This window comes from Ochotona curzoniae, unplaced genomic scaffold, assembly GCF_017591425.1.
Source record: "Ochotona curzoniae isolate NIBS_2020 unplaced genomic scaffold, NIBS_Ocur_1.0 contig_21, whole genome shotgun sequence".
In the NCBI taxonomy this organism is placed as follows: domain Eukaryota; kingdom Metazoa; phylum Chordata; class Mammalia; order Lagomorpha; family Ochotonidae; genus Ochotona; species Ochotona curzoniae.
The window spans coordinates 10,321,953-10,344,236 of NW_024465322.1; the positions used below are offsets into that span (position 1 = coordinate 10,321,953).

Below are 22,284 nucleotides of genomic sequence, written 5' to 3' on the forward strand. Positions count from 1 at the left end.
ACTCATTGATGGGCAGTGTCAGCCCTTCGAGGGAATCAGGGAAGCCACTGCTCCTGGAGGATTACACAGCTGTCGCGGTGTGTTGGATCCCAGCCCTGATTCGCCAGGCCACTTCATATTCCATTGCAGTTGATTTTTGGTGATTTTCATTTTCCATACAGTTAGGCTCTTTCTTCCAAAAGTGTCAGCAAAATTTAGGGATATCTAAATATTTCAAGACTTTACTTTCCACATTCTTGTAGCTAATGTAACAAATATTATGAGATACTACATGAAAATATGTATATCTGCCCTTAGAGAAAAACGGTGGGAGCTGCTTAATCACGAACTCTGAATACAGGAAAATGAGCCCACCAAATGAAACAGCATATATCACCTTCATGTTGCTTTCTTGTGGCTGGTACAACAGTAAATACCTCTAAGTATTATGTTCAGGAGAAATGCACATGTTTACCAAGGACAGAACAGTAAACATTGTCTCTCTGGGTTGCCAGAAATTACTTATTTCACAGCAACCATATTGCACTCAGAGTTGCCTCATTCCCACTAAATGAACAATAAGAGGGTACTTCTCTAAAGAATGTCTGGAGCTTGAGCAATAACAGCAAAATTAAGGATAAGTCAGTGGGACCAGATGTTTGTAATTACATCTGAACTGCTGCAAAGGCACTGGGAAAATGGGCTGGGAGAAGAGAATCAAACCCAGGGCTGATCGATAGGCACGCAACGACGGCCCTTGTGGTCCTCCAGGAGTCATCCTCATAAATTACACTCATCTTCAAAACAGCACTGAGATCATATCCACGGAGCAAAATCACACTTCAGTGTGATTTTCAGAAGTAGCATATGGTTCAACTGAAACTTTTTCTCTCAGACATGCCCCACAACACCCTCTGCCTTTGAGTTGATCTCCTAACTCAACATTTTAATTGTTACTATTCATGGCACGTTTTTATGAATGCCAGTTTAGAATAACTTAACATTTTAAAAAGAGATTATAAATATTTTTGTGGGTACTTCTGACATGTCTAGTTGCTTTCTAAGAGGATTCTCTTGATTTAAATTGTCACAACAGCCTTCTGGGAGTTATGGTGCCATGGTCTCCTTTGATAGAAAAACAAAACAAAACAAAACAAAACAAAACAGAGCATCCCAGGAAGGGTTGAGAAGTTGTTCTTTGCACAAAAGTCAGTAGCAGTATTAGTACTCCAGAAGTTTTCCATTTACCTGAAGTCTGTGTCAGAAAAAGTGAGTGTAATTCTATTTGTTTTTCCAGTTGTTTTGTGTGGACAATCTACGCAGAATGTATGACATTATTCTCACGTGTGACAGATAAAGGAAGTGACTATTGGATGGTCTCTAATAACGTGGTCTGGATCAAGTGGACAGTTTGTGGCAGGATCAGAGCTTGTAGCTAAATCTAAGCAGTTCTAACAACTTGCTGTGTTCACTGCATTTCATTAGATAAAAGCACATATTTATATCAGAGGAGTTTAAGAGCTATTACTATTCAAATCCCAATGCCAGAAACAATTCCCTACCCAAATCCAGGTCACCATCAGATATAAGTCTTAATTCTTGTTTTAAGAATCCTATCGGTAGTCATTAGTCTTACCTGATTAACTGAATTGATAATTTCCTATCTCAGTTCGCCCAGTTTTATCATTACCACTAGTACAGCCTAATTCTTTACCAAGCAAAAAGATCAAAAGGAGTAATTAGAATATGGATAAATAAAATCATCTAGCGGAAACCATGATAAGGCTAATCACATGTCAGGCCTCAAAGAAAATTATATTTTATCTTTTTTAAAATTAATAAAAGCAACACTAGTATCCTTTCAAGATTATCAAGATTTATAATACAAGTTGAAGGAACTTGTAGCAAGTATAAAAACTAAAATTTCCACTACCTATCTCAAGTCTTAATTTAAAAGACAGAGGCCCCAAATCACTTTATCAGCAAGGGTGGAAATAAAACCAAAGAATATCTGGAGGAGATGGGAAAAAGCATGTACGAAAAAGCACAGTCAATGTAGATCTAAACAGTGAACACGATCTTGTTTTCGCCCAATAAATATTTTAAAATAATCACTTAAAACATGTACGTGTGTAATGTGTGGCTGGTGTGCGTGTGTGTATGCCTAATTTAATGTATAAATAAATGCCTGCATATATAAGGGATTTTCAGAATGTCATGAAAATTCATATTAAAATTACACATGGTTTTGAAATTTTTGAAGCTAAAGTAGATTAAGGTACCAGATTTAAAAAAAATCACTAGATAAAAACATCAGTTTGAAAAAGAAACCCTGTCAAAACATGAATTCTACTAAAATTGAAGCATGAACATCAAATGCATGGATCAGATCTCAAAAAAAAAGCTATACTAGATGAAAGGAACTTCATCAAACTAAGAAGCTTCTGAGCAGCACACGGAGCAACAGGAGCGTGAGATAATTACAGGATAATAGAAAATATTAGTGAGTGTGCAAATCTGACAAGGGATCAGTGAACAGAAGATATAAAGAATGCAAACAACTCAATCGCAAATAAATACATTTTAAAATGGGAAACACATCGAAGTAGACGTTTGTCAAAGGACCAATGAGTGACCACATTCTAAACGACACAGTCCTCAGCATCAGAAATCACCGTGGACATCAACCCCCAAACCACGAAGAGAGATCACCCCACTCCCGTGACCGTGGCTATTATCAAAACTGAAAATAAAAACAGAAGGCATGTCTTGATGAAGATGGCAAAAAGGGGAAACGGCACACCATTGTTGCTGTTGTAAATCTCAACTGTGGACGACAGTATGTAGGTTCCTGAAAAACTAGACATAGAACTACCTTATGATTCAGCAATCCAACTGCCAGGTAAACACCAAAGGGAAATTGAAACATTGTTGGAGAGACATCCACACTCCCATATTTGCTGCATCCTTATTCAAAACAGCCGAGAAATGTGACCAAGTGTGCAATCAGCTGATGAGTTTATTACACACAAGATGGAATAGAGTTCACCAGCACACATACAGTACACACACACACAATGGGAACAATCCTGTAATTCTGAACAACATGCAAAGATGAGGACTGCTTGCTCTCCCTCATTCCTGGACTCTAAAAAGATTGATCTCATGGAAGCTAAGGGCAGACTGGTGGTTTCCAGGGCGTGGGGGAATGAGGACAGAATGGAGAAACGTGAACAGGTGCTAAGCTCCAATCAGACAGGAGGAAGTAGTTTTGGGGTTCCACTGCAGTGTATTATAGATGATAATGCATGCATGAATGCGTATATGCATATTTATAGATGTATATATCTGTATGTTTATGTGTAGACCTATATTTATGTATGTATATGCACATATATATTTATCTGTATTTTTAAGCCAGAAAAAGGGTCTTGAATGTTTTCATTCAAAAAATAAAAGCTGAGCCGATAAATATGTTGGCTCTGACATTACACAACATACGCATGTTTTGAAATATCACGTATATCCACAAATAGCACGATTTCACGTAGCCACAAACACATCCTCCCTTCTGTAAGCAATGCTTTCTGTTAGCCATACTTTGGGTGGTGCAAATATACAGCACATATTTAAATTTTCATTTGTACATCTGTGCTGTGGAGAAAGGGGACAGCTATGATGGTGTGTAGATTAATTAGGAAGACAATTGGACCGGAGGCCCTGCTGTACATGGGAGGCCCTGCTCTTGCCTTTCCAGCTCATAAGTTAATAACTTGGCCTTGGCTGAGTTCCTAAGCTTCTAAAACTAATTTTTCAAATAACAGAGATTGTATTTGGTTGGTCTGGTTTTCAGCATCATTCACAAAAACATATTGTGTATAGCCTGGAGGGGTGTCAAAATGTCAGGAGTTTGTAGTTTGCACACTGAACAATGAAAGCCTCCAAACTCCATCGTTAGCATCTTTGCAATGAGAGTCTTCTCATGCTTGGTCTCAGCTTTTTACTCATTCTATTGTTTATTATTTTTAAAAGATTCCCTTATGTTTACTAGGAAGGCAGATTTACAGAGAGCAGCAGATACTGAAAGATCTCCAGTCTGCTGGTCCACTCCCATGTGGCTGCAATGGCCTGAGCTGAGGCAATCTGAAGCCAGAAACTTCTGTGTCTTCCACACAGGGGCAGAGTTTCAGGTGGGGTTTGGGCTGTCCTCTGCTGCTTTCCCAGCTCACAAACAGGGGGACTTGTGGAAAGCAGAGCAGCCAGGGCATGAACCAGTGCCCATACGGGATCTCAGTGCTTACAAGGTGAGGATTTAGCCACTGAGCCATCACACTGGGCTCTCCGCCATTCTACTGTTTCAAGGAGAACACATAGGCTGTCTAGCGGTGGTTTGCCTGCCTTTTCTTTCAGTTGGCTTCCTTTAGACATATTAAGTATATATCATTATATTAGTATAAAGTTATCTACACATTTTATAAATTTTATAAAGTTACATTAAATCTATACCTTTCACTTTATTAATGCAATCATGAAATATCTACAGGTCAAGGTGAACTGAGGGAAGCAAGCCTTTACTTGGAACTATCAAAGTACAGAGGATACAGGCAGCTCCATGCCTATGAAGTGTCTTGGTACTTGGTTCTGTTTATGTTTTTGGAAACAAAGCCTTCACACAAAATTCAAAGCAGTTTAGAAGCAGTAATGTTTCGGGGCAGAAGGGCAACCAGGAGGCCACTATGATGAACTGAAGTCTGGATACATTAAAAAGATACAGGATGCAAAAGGGCTATGCGATGGGTGCTATGACAGGGTGACATATGGCTTCTAATTGGGAAAGGTGGATGAATTATAACACCGTGCACAGATGACTAAAGGAACAGGCACAGGCTCGTAGGTATTAAAAATGTTATTGCATGATTCCAACAATTGCCTTTTTCTGAGCAGTGTGATCCTGAATAAATTCCATAATCTTCAAGCTCCCCTTGCTTATATAATGGGGGTGAAAACATCTGTTTGCCATAATACATGTAATTGGCATGAATATGAAATGAGCCAATGTGGCAGTGACATGAAAACCTAAGTTGCTTTTGGAGATTATCTTTCATCTGGCCAAACTTTAGAAAGGGCTATGTGGACACTCTCCATAATTTAGAAAAAGATACTTTGTTTCCATCAGTAGGTTCAGTGTAAATGTGGATCTAAAATACTATTTATTGTTTTCACCTCATACTGGGGGATCTTGGCTACTTTTGCATCCTAAAAATAGTTTAACACTATATAGAATATGCTGTTTTAGTTGGAAGGAAGATTGAAAACCGGGGAAGTAATTCAGACACTTCAACGGGAACGTGAACAACTACCGTGGGATAATATGCTCCAGTTTGTCGTGCACCTTCTTGTAGAACGTGAAATATTTCCTGCGCAACTAGAAGGGAAAACACAGTGAGCTGCGCTTCCGTCATGAGGTGCCTGCCCATGAACACATGTCCTTACTAGGCAAACAACTGCAAGTCCTCTCCCCTCACTTCTCAGCCATTCCGACAGGAACAAGCATGGGGCATAACCCATGTAATGTGTTGTTTTGTGATATTTTTAAAAAATGCAGTTGCAACATGTTCTGCACCTCACTATTCTTGTTTTTTTTTCAGAAACATACAACATTCTCTGTATTAATAATAGAGCAAAACAGAAGATCATACTTGGAAATCAGCATCTGCGTTGAAGTCTGACAAAGAACTAAAAACATTAGAAAAACCACTTCATTTTAGCTATGCTGAAACAGTCATCTCAGGAGAAGCAAATAAACTGGGTGTCTTACAAAGAACTATCAAATAAGCTTACAAACAGTGAAATTATAGAAATCTCTCCATTTTTCCAAATAGTTCCAGGAATATCTATGACCCAAATGGGACCTGTTTTAATACACCTACTCAATTTCTGTACAGTGTTATGGGAAAATAATGTGGATTTTCTCAAGTCCTACTTTAAGTCAATCCCTTTAGCTATATACTTTGTACTCTAAACCCAGATCAATGAGCTGTTTTGGATAGGATGACCTATTTTGCTAGTCTAAATGCACAGGAATATTGATGTTAGTCCTATTTCCAGGAAATGATGGCATGAAAACCACTTATGAAAAACATAGGACAATATATAAGATCTAATCTGAGGTTCTCATTGACTGCTTTCCCAAGGCTAGATGGGAAGTGGGGCCCTGGGATTAGAACCGGCGGCCATATGGCATCCTGGTGTGTGTAAGGTGAGGACTTTAGTCACTAGTCTACTGTGCTAGGCTCTAATCTGAGGTTTTGAAAAATCCCAAAGTCAGAATTCTTTCTCAAAAGACAAGAGGATGATTAGTGGAGTTCATAATATGTATTCTGGTTAAATAACTGAAATTTAGGATTTCCTATGTACTTCAAAAAAGCTTATACAGCTTATATAATTTTAAAAAAATATCTACAAAGTGTTTCCATGTCTTTACAATTACCCAGCTTAGTGACAATGAAGAACATTTTCTTGAAACTCTTCATCTTTCTTCTCCATCTATAGATGGGAAAAAATAATGCAACAAACAGTCCCTTAGAAGAAACAAACAAACAAATAAAATCTGTAAAGATCTCTCTGGACTTCAGTTGGCCATCCAGGTCCCTTTCTGCCATCAGGGACGGGCATGAAGCCTCCAGAATATTTCCAAGAGTCAGTTTCTGTATCATTGGAGGGAGCTGGGTTTGTAAGGATTCATCTCCAGATTCACAACTAGATGAGGCTGAGTTATATTTTCTGATTTACTCTTAACCCTAGATTTTGGCACTCGTTGAAAGATGCACTCCTGTGTTTTGTGCTGTGGTACAGAGGGCTAAGCGGCCTATGCAGCACTGGCCATCCCACATGAGCACACGTTTGAGTCCTGGCTGTTTTACTTCCCTTCCATAACCCACCAATATGCCTGAAGAGAGCCCAGGAGTTCTGGATTCCTGGCTTCAGCCTGAACCAGCCTTGGCCATTGCAGCAATTTGGCAAAGAGTGGATGGAAGTTCTCTCTTCTCCCCCTTTACCCCTCACTCTCCCCCATCTCTTTGTAACTCTGTCTTTCAAATAAATAAATCTTAAAAAAAAAATGGACGTAGGTCTCCTTGGAATAGTACAAACAAAAGACAAACTCAGAGTAGAGAAGGATTCCATCAGCCAAAGCTAAAGAGCGCAGAAGCACCTGGCATCAGGGGGCAGAAATCCCAAGTAGGTCGCTCACAGCAAAGTACACTGAGGTTTCCAAAGCACAGGCAGCAACAGGAGAATGCGAGAAGGCTGCCTCTGAGCTCCTACAACTCACAGCCTGGAAACCTCCCAGAGAACCTGCGGAACAACTTGACAAGGTCTAGTTCCAGTTTCCAAAGCAAAACCCTTGTTAGTATGGATTTTAATCATTGCTCTGCATGCACCACACAACTCTAATGGAAAGACAGAAGATGCTTTTTGGGAAAACTCACACCAGCATAAAGACATGATAATTATATGCTTATGATTGCACGGAAGTTACGTGCCTTAACTAAAAGACACACCATATGTTTAGTGATACACAATCATTAAGGGCAAGGTTGGGAGTCAAAAGGACTCAGTCCTAAGCCTGGTACTATTAGCCTCAGTGACACCATTTCAATGGGCCAAGGCTCATTTGTCCATGGTAATGTCAGTAGAAACTGATGGTCATGTTGAATCTGAAATGACAGGAACAAGAAATAGCCTGTATGCAAAGTAATAATAACACAGTAAAATGGCAGATGCAAACATTGCTATTAAAAGGAACCATACTAGCCCTGTTTATTAAAAGGAAAAGACTTTTAGTGTGAATTTTAAAAGCATTCGATGTAAAAATTTTCAAAATATTCTATTTAAATTGCATATGGATGCAAACAAATATGATGAAAGAGTTAATTCGCCTAAGGTATACTCTCACACACACAGACAAAAAAGTTAGCGTAGCTAAACCATTATCAAAGTCGACATCAAGGAAAGAAGAAATACCGATGTGTTAATAAGGAAGAACTTTTTATGATGATAAAAGATTAACACAGATGAAAGAAAATTTTACGTAAAGATGATACAGTTACAAAATGTCAAAAAAAGCAAATTGAAAATTAAAAAGAAAAGCACATTTCTGTAACTTCTAGAATAAAAATCACTGTAGGGTTGCAAACCATCAGAGACTTCAGCTAATTGATTTACATGAAATGCTTTTGCAAACAATTGCAAGATGCACGTTCTTTTGTGAACACACTTACGAATGTTATCATTTGGTGAGATAAAAGCTTAAGAAATCCGAAAGATAGAAATGACTAAATTGAAAAATACAATAATACCCTAAAATTTGAGAGCTAAGAAATATATTTTAAATATTGCCTAAGAATTTTAATATAGTAGTAAAGTATTTCATTCACATAACTAAGAAACCACATGTAACATGGATAGTATGGTGAAAACTACATCTAGATGAAAAGTAAAGCCTGAAAAAGTACCTACTAGAAAAGAAGCTGATATTCAACGATTTAGGTATGTCGTTCAAGAATCTGTTTGATTGTTGTTTTTTTTTTTTTTTTTTTTTTTTTTTTGCTACCTAGGGTGGCTCCTGAGCTGGGTGTGCAGGAGCCAAGGGTATAGTGCCAATAGGGGGCGTGCGGGGACCTGGGGGCTCCCCTCCAGGCGAGCAGAACGAGCCTGGGGCTTTCCCTAGGTATTGGTCCCTGGTGGTATGAGGGGCGGGGATGGGAGAGATCCAAGTCAGCATGCCAGCCTGGTGCTGGGACTGGGATGGCGGGACTTTAAATGGGCCTGTATGTTAGGCGTGTGGAAGGATACAGTCCCGGGCCAGCACATGTGCCATGAGGTATGAGGCGAGGATTGGGAACCCCTGTGATCCCAACCTCAGGGCCTGTGGATTGATCAGGGAAAGGGGCAGAGGGTAGTGGGGGAGGGAGAAGCGCCAAGGGAGTGTGTTGCAGATGAGCGATGACCTCTGAGGGATTCCCAATGACAAGGCCACTGTACTCGCAGGGAGGGAGGGAGCTGAGACTGGGCAGTTTGGAGGGGAGAGGTTGGAGGACCTTTCTGGGCGAGACCCATGCAACAGCCCATGCAGAAGACCTGAGCTGGGCGTTAGCATGGACCACAGCTTTCACTCACTGGTGCACACTACAGCTAGAGCTGAAGGGCTGCCTGGCAGGGCGAGACCACAGCACCTGCCAGTGAGTGTCAGAACAGGAGCTGGGTCATGCTAGGCTGGGCCGTGACACCAACCAGCATGTGAGAGAAACAAGTCCAGGGAAATAAGCCGTGTGCCATCAGTCATCGTTCAGGAAATCAAAAATCAAAACAATGAGGAGTTGCTATATCATTCCCATCTGGATGAACAGAATCCTGAAGAGCTATGCTAATATGTACTGGAAAAACTGAAGAAAAATTGTAGAGAAATCAAAACTTTCATGTATAACTAGTAGGAATTTGAAATTGGGCAGTCACCATGGAAAATATTTTGGAAATTCCTTAGGTTCTTAAACACTGAATTTCAATATGATCAATCAATTCCACTCATGAGTATCTATCTCATCAAGAAATGAAAACATATGTTCCTCTAAACATTTGCATTTGAATACTGTGTCAGTAAATCTGGAAAGCCACATTTTTTTTTCAGTAAGTGATTTAAAAGAAATTCCCATCGACACTTGTGCAGTAAAATCTATGTGTTGTCGAATCCCTCCCTGGATAACTCTTTGCAGTAAGACTAAGTGAAAGGATGCTTTTCTTTTCGTTAGCATTTTCTCTGATGCAGGGAGTGACGGATGAATCGATGGGTATAGACCATTTTTGCTGTAATAAAACCTTGCTGTATGCCACTGTGATGACAGGAAAATGAACTTGCCCAAACGCCTAGAATGTACACACCAGGAGTGAGCCTCAGTGTAAACTGTGGACTTGGGATGATTAAATTTGCTATTCCGAGAGGGGATGTTGATAGTTGTAGAAGGCAAAGTCTGTGTAGGGACCAAAGGCATTTGGAAAACCTCTATGCTTTCATCTCAATATTGCATTGAATCTGAAAACTTTCCTAAAATTAAGTCTAGGATGCTGCAGAAAACACAGCTAATGACATTGCTGTAGGCTTTCCTAATACGGGTATGCACAGAGCAGCACAGTGAAAGGCAATGAGCAGCACTAGTTTGTCTAATTTCAATAGGTGAAATTCCTCAACCCATGAAAACAAGACAATCAATTTTTGTTTGCAGTCTCTTTGCAATATGTGTAATAAAATTTGGTCGGGATGACAATTTGTGAAAGTTGACACATTGCTAACTGTAATGTAAAAGCTATTTCATTTGTTATCTTTAGAGAATTACTGGTTTGTTAAATTGAATTTTACTCCTTAGGCTGCATCACACACATAGAAGCCAGGTGTCTAAGTTGCTGTATCTGTGTGTGAGCCTCTGGTTTCTTACCGTAGAGTCACCAAGGCTATTCTCATAGATTCTTTCACCTAATAATTACAGTTGACAATCACTATGGTAATACAAAAATAATTTAACGGGCCATCAACTAAGAGGTAGCTTTTGGCTTTTCACCCAAGGAATTTGTTTCATATGTTGAATAGACATTTTACTGGATGCTACTGTGCTAAACACTAAAAACAAATGAAGCCTGGAAAACAGAATCATTAGACACCCTTATCTCCTCTTCCAGAAATACAGCGGATGTTATGAACACCCATGAGAACAAGAAGCCAGCCCCAGTTCCGGGTCTAACTCCTGCGTATCTATCAGATCCTTAATAGGCATCTCAACCCAAACGTTTAGCCCAGTGTTCTTTCCAATCTATGAAACAGGAAATACATTAGCTCTAGTGGGCTTGTTTTGAGAATTGTGAGTTGGCTTGGCCTAACACCAGCTGTTATGCGTATTTCAGGAATTATCAGTGTATATACGATCTGTCTCATTTTTTTCTGCCATTCAAATAAAAAAATACTATAAATCAGTGTGTTCTAAATTCTACAAAAGTTGTAGAACTAAAGACCTATCAAAATTCAATATTTCTAAGACATTCATAATTTAACTTACGTCTGAATTAAACACACAAATGTGACATATTTGGATAAGGAAATCCCCCATTGTGCTCCTGTGACTTACTGCCATAGAGAAATAGAACACTTCATGTAAAATTTTTTCAGATGAATTATTACTGTAGTGAATAACCATGTTTTGTCATTGTTTCCTAACTATACAATGAAAGTTAACACACTCTGCTCACTGGCGCAGCAAAGGTAACTGTGTCTCACAGTGTGATGACCGAAGCAACACTCTGTATCTTTAATAAATTCTTTGACAGTATTTGTCTAAGAAGAATTGCCCAACACATATCAGGCCACAGAGACAAAGATTTAATTTTGCTCTTTCAGACACTTGAGCTTTGGGTGTTACTGTAGCTAATGTACATTCCCTCCCCCATGCAGTATTTGATTTCAGTACTGAATTTAAATAAGTTGATACATTGTTCTTTCTGATATAAGTGTTTGAACAGGGAGAAAATAAGGTGGTGTGATGTGGGAAAACAAGCCTTTTCTTGAAAAGCCCAATTTTTAGTAATCCTCTTTAACATTTATTAGCTAGGTGACACTGGGAAAGTCAGTTAATTTCCCTGGGCTATGGTACACATCTGTGAAACGAAGCTAACATTAGGTGACCCAATAGAGACAGAGAGCCAGAGCATAAGATTGCTCAAGATTTTCTATGATTTGCTTGTATGATGACTCTATGAAACAGGAATTAAGCCCTAAAACCACTTTAATGAAAGCCCCGAGAAAATATTTTTTTTGTTTACAACTTTGAAGTTATTGCAGGATACCAATCAAAATCTACCTGATAAGCAGATGAGTTTATGAAAATGCATATTATGAAAAACTATGCATGCAGGTCAAATTTTTGCTCCCAAAGAGATGTATTCCAAAGCCTCTTTTTCTTTAAATTCCTACATGTTTTTCATACTTGTTTCAGTGGCAATTATTACCTAGTAGTTTCACTGAAAATGAAAGCTCAAAGTTACAGTAAGGTGAGATGGTATGGGTGACACTTCAGAAAATCTATTCCCTTGGACTCTGAATGTCTCTTAGCACTGCACACCTCCATATATCTTTAGCTCCCCACATTCTAAGATGATAGAATTTAAGGTAGAGTCTTCTTTTTTATCATGTTCAGTCACCAGGAAGCCCAGTAGTCCTTCAAATGATTTCCTTGGTGTCCACCTACTAATGTTTATTTAAAAAGCAATGCTTCTACAGAAACTCAATAAAGTCAGTATTTGTACCATTTGCACCCTCTTGGCATTCACACACTAAAATTGCAATGCTTTCAGTTGATGTTTGGAGCTCTCAAGACCCAACACCAGGGCCCTAAGAAGAGGCATGAGAGAAACGGGTGCAAGAAATTCCCACCTCTGACTCAGCTAACCCAGCTTTGACCAGGCTAAGATCAGCCGGCACCTCTATCTTCTTGACCTTCAGAAATAATGGAGATTACTATTTTTTGTCAGCCACCTCTGTGGTACTTTGGCACAGCAGCCCAAAAAAAGACAGTAAGAGAAACCAAGTCAACAAATTAAACAAATAATAATAATAAACACCTCATACCAGTAATTGTGTGTACTTAATGATATATTAACCAGTAAAACAGGCTAATGAAATTTTGTGCTCTTATAAAATGGTAAAATGATACTTAAAATGCATCTGATGTCAGGTTATAGTTTGAAGATGGAATAGAATTTTCCATAAGTCAAAACAAAGAACTCTGCAGCCAATATCTGAGTAAAGAACATTTAAAACTCCTTTGGCTAATGAAATCTTATCCTAAACATAAGAATATATTAACAAGATAAAGCTAGAATTCAATCTTATGGCAGAAAATGAAACATGAGATGCACATATTTTGTTTCATCGTTGGAAAAATTTTGTCATCATTTAAATCAGAATTCATTACAAAAGCATTAAACTATAAGGTACTTTAGGAAAATATAGGAAACCATAAAGGGCATGATTCTTACTTTTTAAATTATCTCTGAGTAACTCCTTACTTCATGTTTACTCAGTATAGACTCTAAGAGCATAAACTTTAAATAATTTTTAAGGGAATGAAATATCACAAATAGAAAATTCTGAAGCAATATAAAGAAAAATATGTCCAATTGAAATACATTCCATTATTTGGTATGAACATAATTTTTAACACACATTAATCAGACTGAATCTCTATGAACAGTAGAACACAAATGCACAAACAAATCAACTTTGGCACACAGCGACACTGACTGCCCACGGTAAGGTGAAATGAGCATGCACTCACCAGCGTTGAGACATCAGCCAGATCCCCTGAGAGCTCGGGAGTGCGCGTGCCGCTCGGGATTCTGTGAGGGTTACGGGCTATCGCTTCACACCAGCCCAGCATTTTCTCCTTCCTCTTATCCCTTTTTCAATTTCTGAAATTCTGAAAATAATTTACATTCCCTGAAACATGTCTCTTATTTGCATTGTGCTTTGGAAAATATACATAATTAAAATTCAATCAACAGTTCAATATTTTATTTTAACCTGGCCAATGGGGAGAAAAAGAACATGCCCACTCTACTAACACCTTAGAGTTCTAGAAAAATGGAACAGTGCAGTTATTCAAAGAGCCTCCCATCTTTCATGTCCGTGTGTGGGACACGTCTAGACCATGGGAATTCCTTGCACCCAGTTCTAAGGGTTATTTTCAGGGCACTTGTAACAATTGGGTTTTATCCTGGGAGCTCCGAACAGATTCCGTTCTGAATACTGTCTCCACAAGGGCAGTCACATGTCACTATGAGGATATGTTCTGAGAAATACACTGTTGCAAGTTCCACCATTGTAAGAGCATCACAGACTGTGACCACAGACACTTGGGTGGTGTAAGTCAATCACTCCATGTGGCCTCCTCTGATGCTGTCGAGAGATGTACATATACGAGGCTGCTGACTATGTATTATCAAGTATTATGTACAGTGCTTAATTGTATTTGATACGTATTTAAACTGCCAGCAGCAGCTTATCCGAGCGTCAGCATAGACACATGACTAACGCATCACTTGGTGACTTCATGACAACTATGTCATCAGGTACCAAGAGGCTCAGTTATATTCTTATAAGACCACCCCTGGAAGCACAATTTCTTGTGGACCAAAATCTTTTTAGGTGGTGCACGACTATATTCCAGCGACATCTAAAACCTGAGTGGGATTTTTAAGCTAAGTCTCACACAGAAGCAGAATAAATGCAAAAATGGCCAGTGTCAGAGTAAACTCATTCCAGTCATGCCAGCATTCTCTCTCTCATAAAGTTCTGCCAATTAAAACAAGGCAGAATATTGTTGCAAGTATAGCAAATTTATTATGGCATTTAGTAAATCCATCCAAAAGTAACTTAAAATTTTTTCAACTATGGTCTTAAGTAGAAATATTTCAAGACTCCACCTAATTTTCAAGAACTTCCCATTTGAGGACATATTTTTGTTTCTGAAAAAGCCCTGTCAACAGTGACTTTCCACAAAATGAGAAGCATCATTTCCTTGTAAAGTTTTACAGCTTACTTTTCCACTCCACCACCCTCTGTAATTAGAAACAGTTTATTGCAGGTCTTTAGTTAAATGCATTACACTGTCAATTAAATATCAAAAATAATGTGAAGTAATTATTTCTCACAGCATCCAAAGCAATTAGCAATCTGGTGGCTTATAACATTTCAGGAATTCAAAATAGCACATTTCAGAGTACTAAGAAAAGTAACAAAGAAAGGTTGTACTCGGCATTGATGAATTATTACTCTAAATGACAAAATAGTCGAGTTAAATGGATCTGAACAATATAAACATGGAAGTGATTAAAAAAAACTTTCATAAAAATTAAGTCTACACTACTTAATGGAATGGGTTTCTTGATAAGACTGGCAATCAAACATGAATGACTAATTCATTTGAGGTTCAGAGAAATGCTGAGGGGTTGTGGATGCAACTGTTGGAAGGAACAACAAGTTGCAAGTGCCTGTCCTTTCAGACACATTGCTTGATAGTTTGAGAAATTCTTATCTGTTTAATATAAGATCAGCATATCCAAATAATTTGTGCTCCACAGAAAACAAATATTTTCCACATTCCCAGTACATGCTATCTTGGCTATTCATCAGTGTTTAATTGCATTTCTTAAAGTATACGAAGAGTAAATGAAAAATGAGTGTCTTTATTCAAAGGCAAGGAGTGAAATGAACTTAATGACCAACACAGCTTAAATAATAGAAGCCAAATGTTCCAGTTCTAAGTCATTTACCACGTATTTTTGAAACTTTTAACTTCATAATGACACGTCATGTTTGTTCTTAAGTTGTTCTATCCATGCAGGAATAAGAAAAGCATAGCGATGTGGTCCACAAAATTATGACATCATCACAAGCAATTCTGGCATAAGTTTGTAAAAGTGATCGACTTTTTCTCATTCAAATTCTGAGACTTAGATGAAGCAGCTTAATTTTGCTGGTGGCATGCTTTTGCTTTTGTGGTGGGGGTTACTCTTACTTTGTGGTTAACACGGTGCTTGGTATTCCAGCATTTGATATTGATGTGCCTGTGTTCAAACCCCTTACCTTCTCCTGACAGCCATTTCACGTCGTTGCGTGCCCTGTGAGGCACCGGGTCGCTGAGTCCCTACCGCTCACTGCGTGGGGATGTCTCCAGAGAGTTTCTGGTTCTCGCCTGCAGTCTGGCCCTTGCCCTCGTTGTTGTGGGTAGTTGGGGACTGAACTAGGAGATAATAAACACAGCACTCTCTCTCTCTCTGCAAGTGTGTGTGTCTTAAAATACTGATTGAAAGTACTGTCCAAGACTTTGAGGAGCACCTGTGATGACTTTGTCGTACATACGGATATTCAGGAGAAGCACCCTGTGTTGGATGTCCCCAGATAGCCCGTATCTCCGACTGCATCGGCTGCCTAGAACCACAACGTCTTCTCGTGGGGGTCAGTGTTTACACGGGTGTGCACACCCTGGAAGTCAGCATGCAATGCACGGCATGCAACTGACTTTCCGTCACCATCCGTGCGAAATTCAGATTGAATTCACATTCGTGGCATGAGTCTGTCCAAGGCTGGCTATTGCGGATATTTGAGGAGTGAACTAGTAGATGAAGATGTATGTCTCTGTTTTTTGCTTTTAAAGTAAAGATAAGTTTAAAACTAAAAATTTTACAGCAGGTGTAGAGAGAAGCAACAGGGTTGTTTGTATAAAAATGAAGCGAGAAATATAGAAAAGAGCTCATTCAAAAGTAGAAAAGAGACTTCTCCAACTCCTGAGGGCGACGCACAGCTGGGAGTGCCAGGCAGCGCACTTTCTTTGCTGTCATCACAAAACACACAAATTTCGGGTCACATTTAAAAGCAGGGTGTTTTTTTCCCCATCATTAATGCAAAGGTGACGACTTTGGCAACTACTTGGGTAAGTCAAGAGAATCAGAGGGTTACATACGCTGACGCTGTGCTTCCACAGAAGAGCCTTCTTTCTGTTACAGGCCTGAAAGACCCGTCATATTTTTAGTTCTAAGAACAGACTGTCAGTCAGTAGGGTAGGAAGATTATGAACATTCATAATTAACCCTAAAGCACTTTAAACTACAAGTGTCATTAGTAGTCTATCAGAATAGGAAAGTGGTCATTAAGCACTCATGTTAATTGCTATCTAACCACTGAACCAAGCTAATAGGAGATACAGTCATGAGCAGCTTACATAATGATCACAGGAAACTGAAATTTAACTAAGCTTAATTTTAATATGCTACTTCAAGCAGATATTTAATTTAATAAATAGAAGCATGGAGCACTCTCTGTGGACAGACCTGACAACAAATCAAAATTAAGGGAAAAACAGTAAGGTAATTGAGGGTATCTTATGGAGAATAACTTACTTTTAATTCAGGAAGCATTTACTGAACGTGTGTGTGTGTGTGTGTGTGTGTGTGTGCAGGCGTGCACCAGATCCTGGGTGAGGAACCACAGGCACAGGGATGGAAACTACCCCAGGCATACAATCAGGAGGGGAAACAACATGTAAAGTGGCACTGATAGAATAAATGACACAGCACACTGAGCACTATGAAAACATTGAGAAAATGACATCAAATTCAGCAGCATGTGGACAGGCAGGTTGATTTCTGATCCTATCCAAAGAGAGTAAAATTCTAAGAAATTCACACAAAAATTGAAACCATCCCTATTCCTATTCCTAAGAGTTCTGCCCAGGCAAGCTGTGTTGCATAACCCCAAGAGGCAGCACACACACTGCAATCCACATCAGCTGGTGCTGTGCTTCCAGAAACACATTCTCCGGCATCGCTTATACCTACAGTGTCATGGCCCACATCAAGAGCAGAATGCTGGCATCAAGACTACAGCTGAAGGACTACATTACTGGAAAATACAAGGGACAATGGGGAGGAAAGATGGGGGAGCAATGGGGGTTGGAAAGAAACCCTATACCTGCAAAATTGTAAATAAGGATAAAACCATAAACAAGAAGTGAGTGCGTGGGAATAGATATTTAAGATGCCTGCATTCTATGATGCAGTCCTTGGCTCAGTTCATGGCTCAGTTCCTTATTCTGGCTTCCTGCTAATTAATGCAGATCTTGACAAGCAGTGATACATAGCTCAAGTAATTGAATCCCTGTGTAATAGGAACTGGGTTTCCAGCTTTGAGCAGGGCTCAGCCTAGCCACTGTGGGCATTAGAGGAGTGAGCCAGTGCATAGAAGCATGTTCAAATGCATTCTCACTCTATCAAATAAATGAAAGCATACAGGCATATTACAAAAATTATTCCCTATGAAACCATGATGTCTGTTATGTACAACTGACCAACTGCTGCTATGGCCCTCCAAACAGACAAACTAAAGTATACAATCACACCAGTGAATTTTTCTTGAAGAAATGGGATGCTAACGACCGCTGAAGATCTCCTGTTGGAACCTGCATTTGTTATATTTACTGCTATGAAATAAAGATATAACAGAGAATGTGTTTGTGTGTGGTGGTGGGGTGAGGCAGCAGGAGGCCATTCTGTTATTTCCTGATAACAGAGACCATTCTGTTATTTCCATTCTGTTATTTCTCTTAGTAGCATGTTGGTTTTCTCAAATGGAAGAACAGATTCACAGTTTTATGCTGGAATATACAGCAACAACTCTCACAGCATGCAAGAAGTAATTGTTCATAAAACATGGATGAGAAGATAAAGAGGTGCTCCTTTTTGAACAACCATTGCGTGACTACACCATGGCAGACATGATGTGAATGGGCTTGGCACAGAGAATTTTATGTGGCTGCTTTCCTAATAAGGACTTGACATTTTCCTGGGTTTTATCACTGGGAAAGTTATCTATATTTTATTGGAAATGGATTCGTTAGATGGATTCCATGATAGGAATCATACACGAAGGGAAGAGGAACCAAGACAAAAATACTTTAAGATGATTTCAACAGCAAAGCCCTAATTTAGAAGGAAGAGGGTCTTAGCAGAGTTTCATTGTCCCACGTAAATGAAGGGCATTTCTCCCACTACAGCCTAACATTCCTGCCTCAAGAGAAGTGAGGAGGGTAGCTGAGAAATCTTTGGGAAGATAATAGCCCAGGGACATAGGTGCACAAGAGGTTTGTATTAAATCATTGAAATTATAGGATACGTTCCCTCTACCACACCTTCCCAGCATACCAACGAGGAATCAAGTATACTGGTGAATTACTGTAGGATGCACGCCATAAGAGCAGAGTCAACAGCACAGGGAAGGACAAGTACACTGGAAATGTTCCTACTGCAAAATTTAACCAAATCGGTTATTTACCTCTATTTCCCACAATATTTGGCTCTCAGACACAGAATTACAAAGCCTGCCAAAAAGCAAGAAAAATGTAATCTAAGGAGTCGTAAGTCACCATAGGACTCAAACACAGCACACAAGCTGGTAACACCCATCAGAGAATTTAAAATATCTATAACTGAAGGGCTATCATGGGAAAAGCAGATAACAAGAGAACAAATGAGTCATGGAGGGAGGGAAACTCTAAGGAAATATCAAAAGGAGATGCTCATGTCAGGACAGCGCAAGAAGGAATTCCACCTTTGCAGCCTCCTTAGCAGGCAAGACAGGCCCCAAGCATCGGGGAGCTCGGAGAAAGAGCAACAGAAACTTCTCAACTGAGCCGAAAAGAGAACAAAGCATATGTGGAGAAAAGCAGAACTTGAGAGAACTGTGTGCTGATTTAAAAAGGAGGAACATGTCCACAGTGGAAAGTGATAACATAGCTGAAGAAACATTTGCAAAACACAGAGGTCAATTTATAAAGATCAACTGATTTCCTATCTACACACGGATCGACATAACATTGAGGAAGAGTTAGTACTTGAAATTGGCACATTAAAAATGGCATCAAAATGAAAACTCCACTTTTAATGGCACCAAAATTATTTAGATATAAATTGAAAAATTATACTTGTAGGATTTGTGTGTAAAGTTGAACTCTGATTAAAAAGACCAAAGCAAATCTAAATAATGAGATATTTTCTGTTCCTGGATTGGAAGATTCAGCATTAGTAACTCATGGGCTCTCACTAACCCAAGAAAGAATGAATGAAAGAATTTCCATTCAAAACTCTATTAAGCTCTTTTTGTAGATGCTGACAAACATTCTGAAGTTTAGTCAGAAAATCAAAGCAGCTGAACTAGTCAATATAGTTCTGAAGTAAAACAGAGTTGGAGACCATACTCCTTAATTTCAAAGCTTAGGATGGAGTTTCAGTAATGAAGAGTGTGTGCTATTAGACATATAGTGAACAAATTCAACAATGGAGAACAATGGAAACCAGCAACAGACTGTGATCAAATTATACAGGAGCAAAGGCAGTTAGATAAAGGACAATGTTTTCAGTAAATGGTCTGGAACAACTGGGTATTCATTCATAGGTAAGGAAATGAATTCAGATACAGACCTTAAGCTTGCACAAAAATTAAGCCAAACAAAATCATATACCTAGATGTAAATGTGAAACTATAAAATTCTAAAAGAAAATGTCGGTGGCTTTGAGTTTAGCAATGAGGACAATTTTTAGTTTCTTACAAAAATGAACATTATCATACCATAGCATCTAGCAATTGTGTTCATAGATGTTTACCATGCATATTTTAAAATCCATGTCTCACAAATACCTATACGCAAGTGGTTATCCTGCTTTTCTTCACAATCAACAAAGGCTGGAAGCAGATACGATATGCTTCATTGGATGAATAGACTGTGGCAATCCATAGATGATACGCCATTTAGAAATAAAAAAATACATGGTATCACATCATAAAAAGACATGAGTAAATAGCAATTGCATATTGCTCTATTTAAGTAAGCCGGGCTAAAAGGGGCTACTTTCCGTATGATTGTAATTGCTTGGCATTCTGGAAGAGGCAACGCTATAACCACAGTAAAACGACCAGTACTAGGGAGATTATTGTGTATGACTCTGTAACTTCACCTGTTACACCATGCGTTAGTACACATCTATAGCACTCCACAGCACAGTGTGTGATCCCAGAACAATCTGCAGACTGAAAACACAAAATCTAAAAATATTAGAAACATATGGAACAGCCTCATTGAAGTGGGTGAGGAAAAATATATATATATAGACCTGAGAATATTCGGAGATGTGAAGCCTAGAAGATTCAAAGATACTGCAAATAAACGCTGTAGTTCGTAAAATTGTTCTGCAAGTAAGTATGGGTTCACAATTCTAATACAGCTGTAAATGCATACCATAATTGAACAGTTAAATAAATGGTTGACAGAGGGCTGGGTTTCTCCATGCTGCAGTGGGAAGCTCTGGACAGGAAGTGAAGAAGGTGGACACCCAGTAGGACCCGGTATCTAGGTACCCGGTATCTAGGCACACTTATGCACGTAAACAGGTGCTCACACGAGCACCTCCAGGCGCTGCTGCTCGGCAGGCTCCAGAGGCAACGCTCTCCAGCAGCCATGGCTTGGTGCTCGCTATGACTCTACAATAGAAGATATCAAGGCTGCTTGGGGAAAGGGTTGACTAGAGGATTAGGACACTAAAACCTCATTAGGGGTCTGGAGAAACTTATAATGCCAACAAGTAAGCAAGTACTGAGAAATAAAGGAAAGCCAAGAGAGAAAGCAAACGCAATTTGGGATGATTATTCAAGCGACACAGAAGCCAGACAAAATAGTGACAGTGGCCAAAACTGACACAATTTGAGCAATAAAGTAAAATGTTATAAGTGCATAACCCTTGGTATACGATAAGTATAGACTGAATAAAGAATAGGTGAGACTTTTGTACACATTTACAAATAATTCATACAGATATCCTCACAAGTCTGTTGGAGAAGCAGCATTGTAATGTAGTATTTATGTAACTAATATGCGACACCAACATCCTAATCAAACCAAGTGCTGGCTTGATTCCCGCTGTTCCACTTCCGATCCAGCTTCTCCTAACGTTTCAGGTAATGAGCAGGCACCACCTTGTGAGAAAACCAGATGGCGCTCAGCGTCCTGAACTCAGCCTGACCCAGCTCCAGCCACTGTTGACATCCGGGAAGTGAACCAGGCGCTGGAGGTTTTCTCTCTGTCTCCCTTTTCTCTGATAATCAGCCTTTAAAATCATAAATGTCTTTCTAGCATATGTTTAGCCAGGCATTGTCTTTGTATTATTTTAAATACAGATTTATTGAGAAAATGCATTACCACATGGATTTAAATTATATTAGCTTTAAAATCCATGCCAGAGATTTAATGTCCTGTTTCTTAACAGTCATTGGAATGGCTACATGTTTGGCATATAAATTTCTAACATGTAGTTAAATCAGCTACCTGAAGTCTGATTTCCTTCAAAATTTCTGGGTTGTTCGAGTCAATTTCAAGCAATTGCACTACTCATCACTCATGGATAACTGACGAGAGTCCTATGCCTTTATAGTAAGTAAGGTTTTCTGAAATTTCACTGTCAAATATTGCATACAATTGTTCTAACAGATTTGCAACAGCTATTTTTCATTAATTATAAATATGAAATCTGCATAATTAACACATGAGAAATGCTTGAATTCTATATTTATTTTGGAGGTTTACATTTTTCCGTAATGTGTGTGTTTTTTTCTGAAAAGTGTCGTAAACTTCTGAAGATTCAAACATGTCATGTGTA

At 39.0% G+C, this 22,284-nt stretch overlaps 1 protein-coding gene across 2 annotated transcripts in view; it reads right to left on the reverse strand.

The window, feature by feature from the left end:
* MARCHF1 (membrane associated ring-CH-type finger 1) overlaps positions 1 to 22,284 on the reverse strand; it is a 202,049-nt gene that overhangs the window by 127,799 nt on the left and 51,966 nt on the right. Inside the window, exon 1 of one of the 2 annotated variants that reach the window (XM_040971354.1) lies at positions 13,359 to 13,460. The exons of the other annotated variant lie outside the window; for it this stretch is intronic. Coding sequence (XP_040827288.1) covers positions 13,359 to 13,460 — 102 coding nt within the window. Of the gene's footprint in view, positions 1 to 13,358; positions 13,461 to 22,284 lie in introns of those variants that run through there. 2 annotated transcript variants of the gene reach the window in all.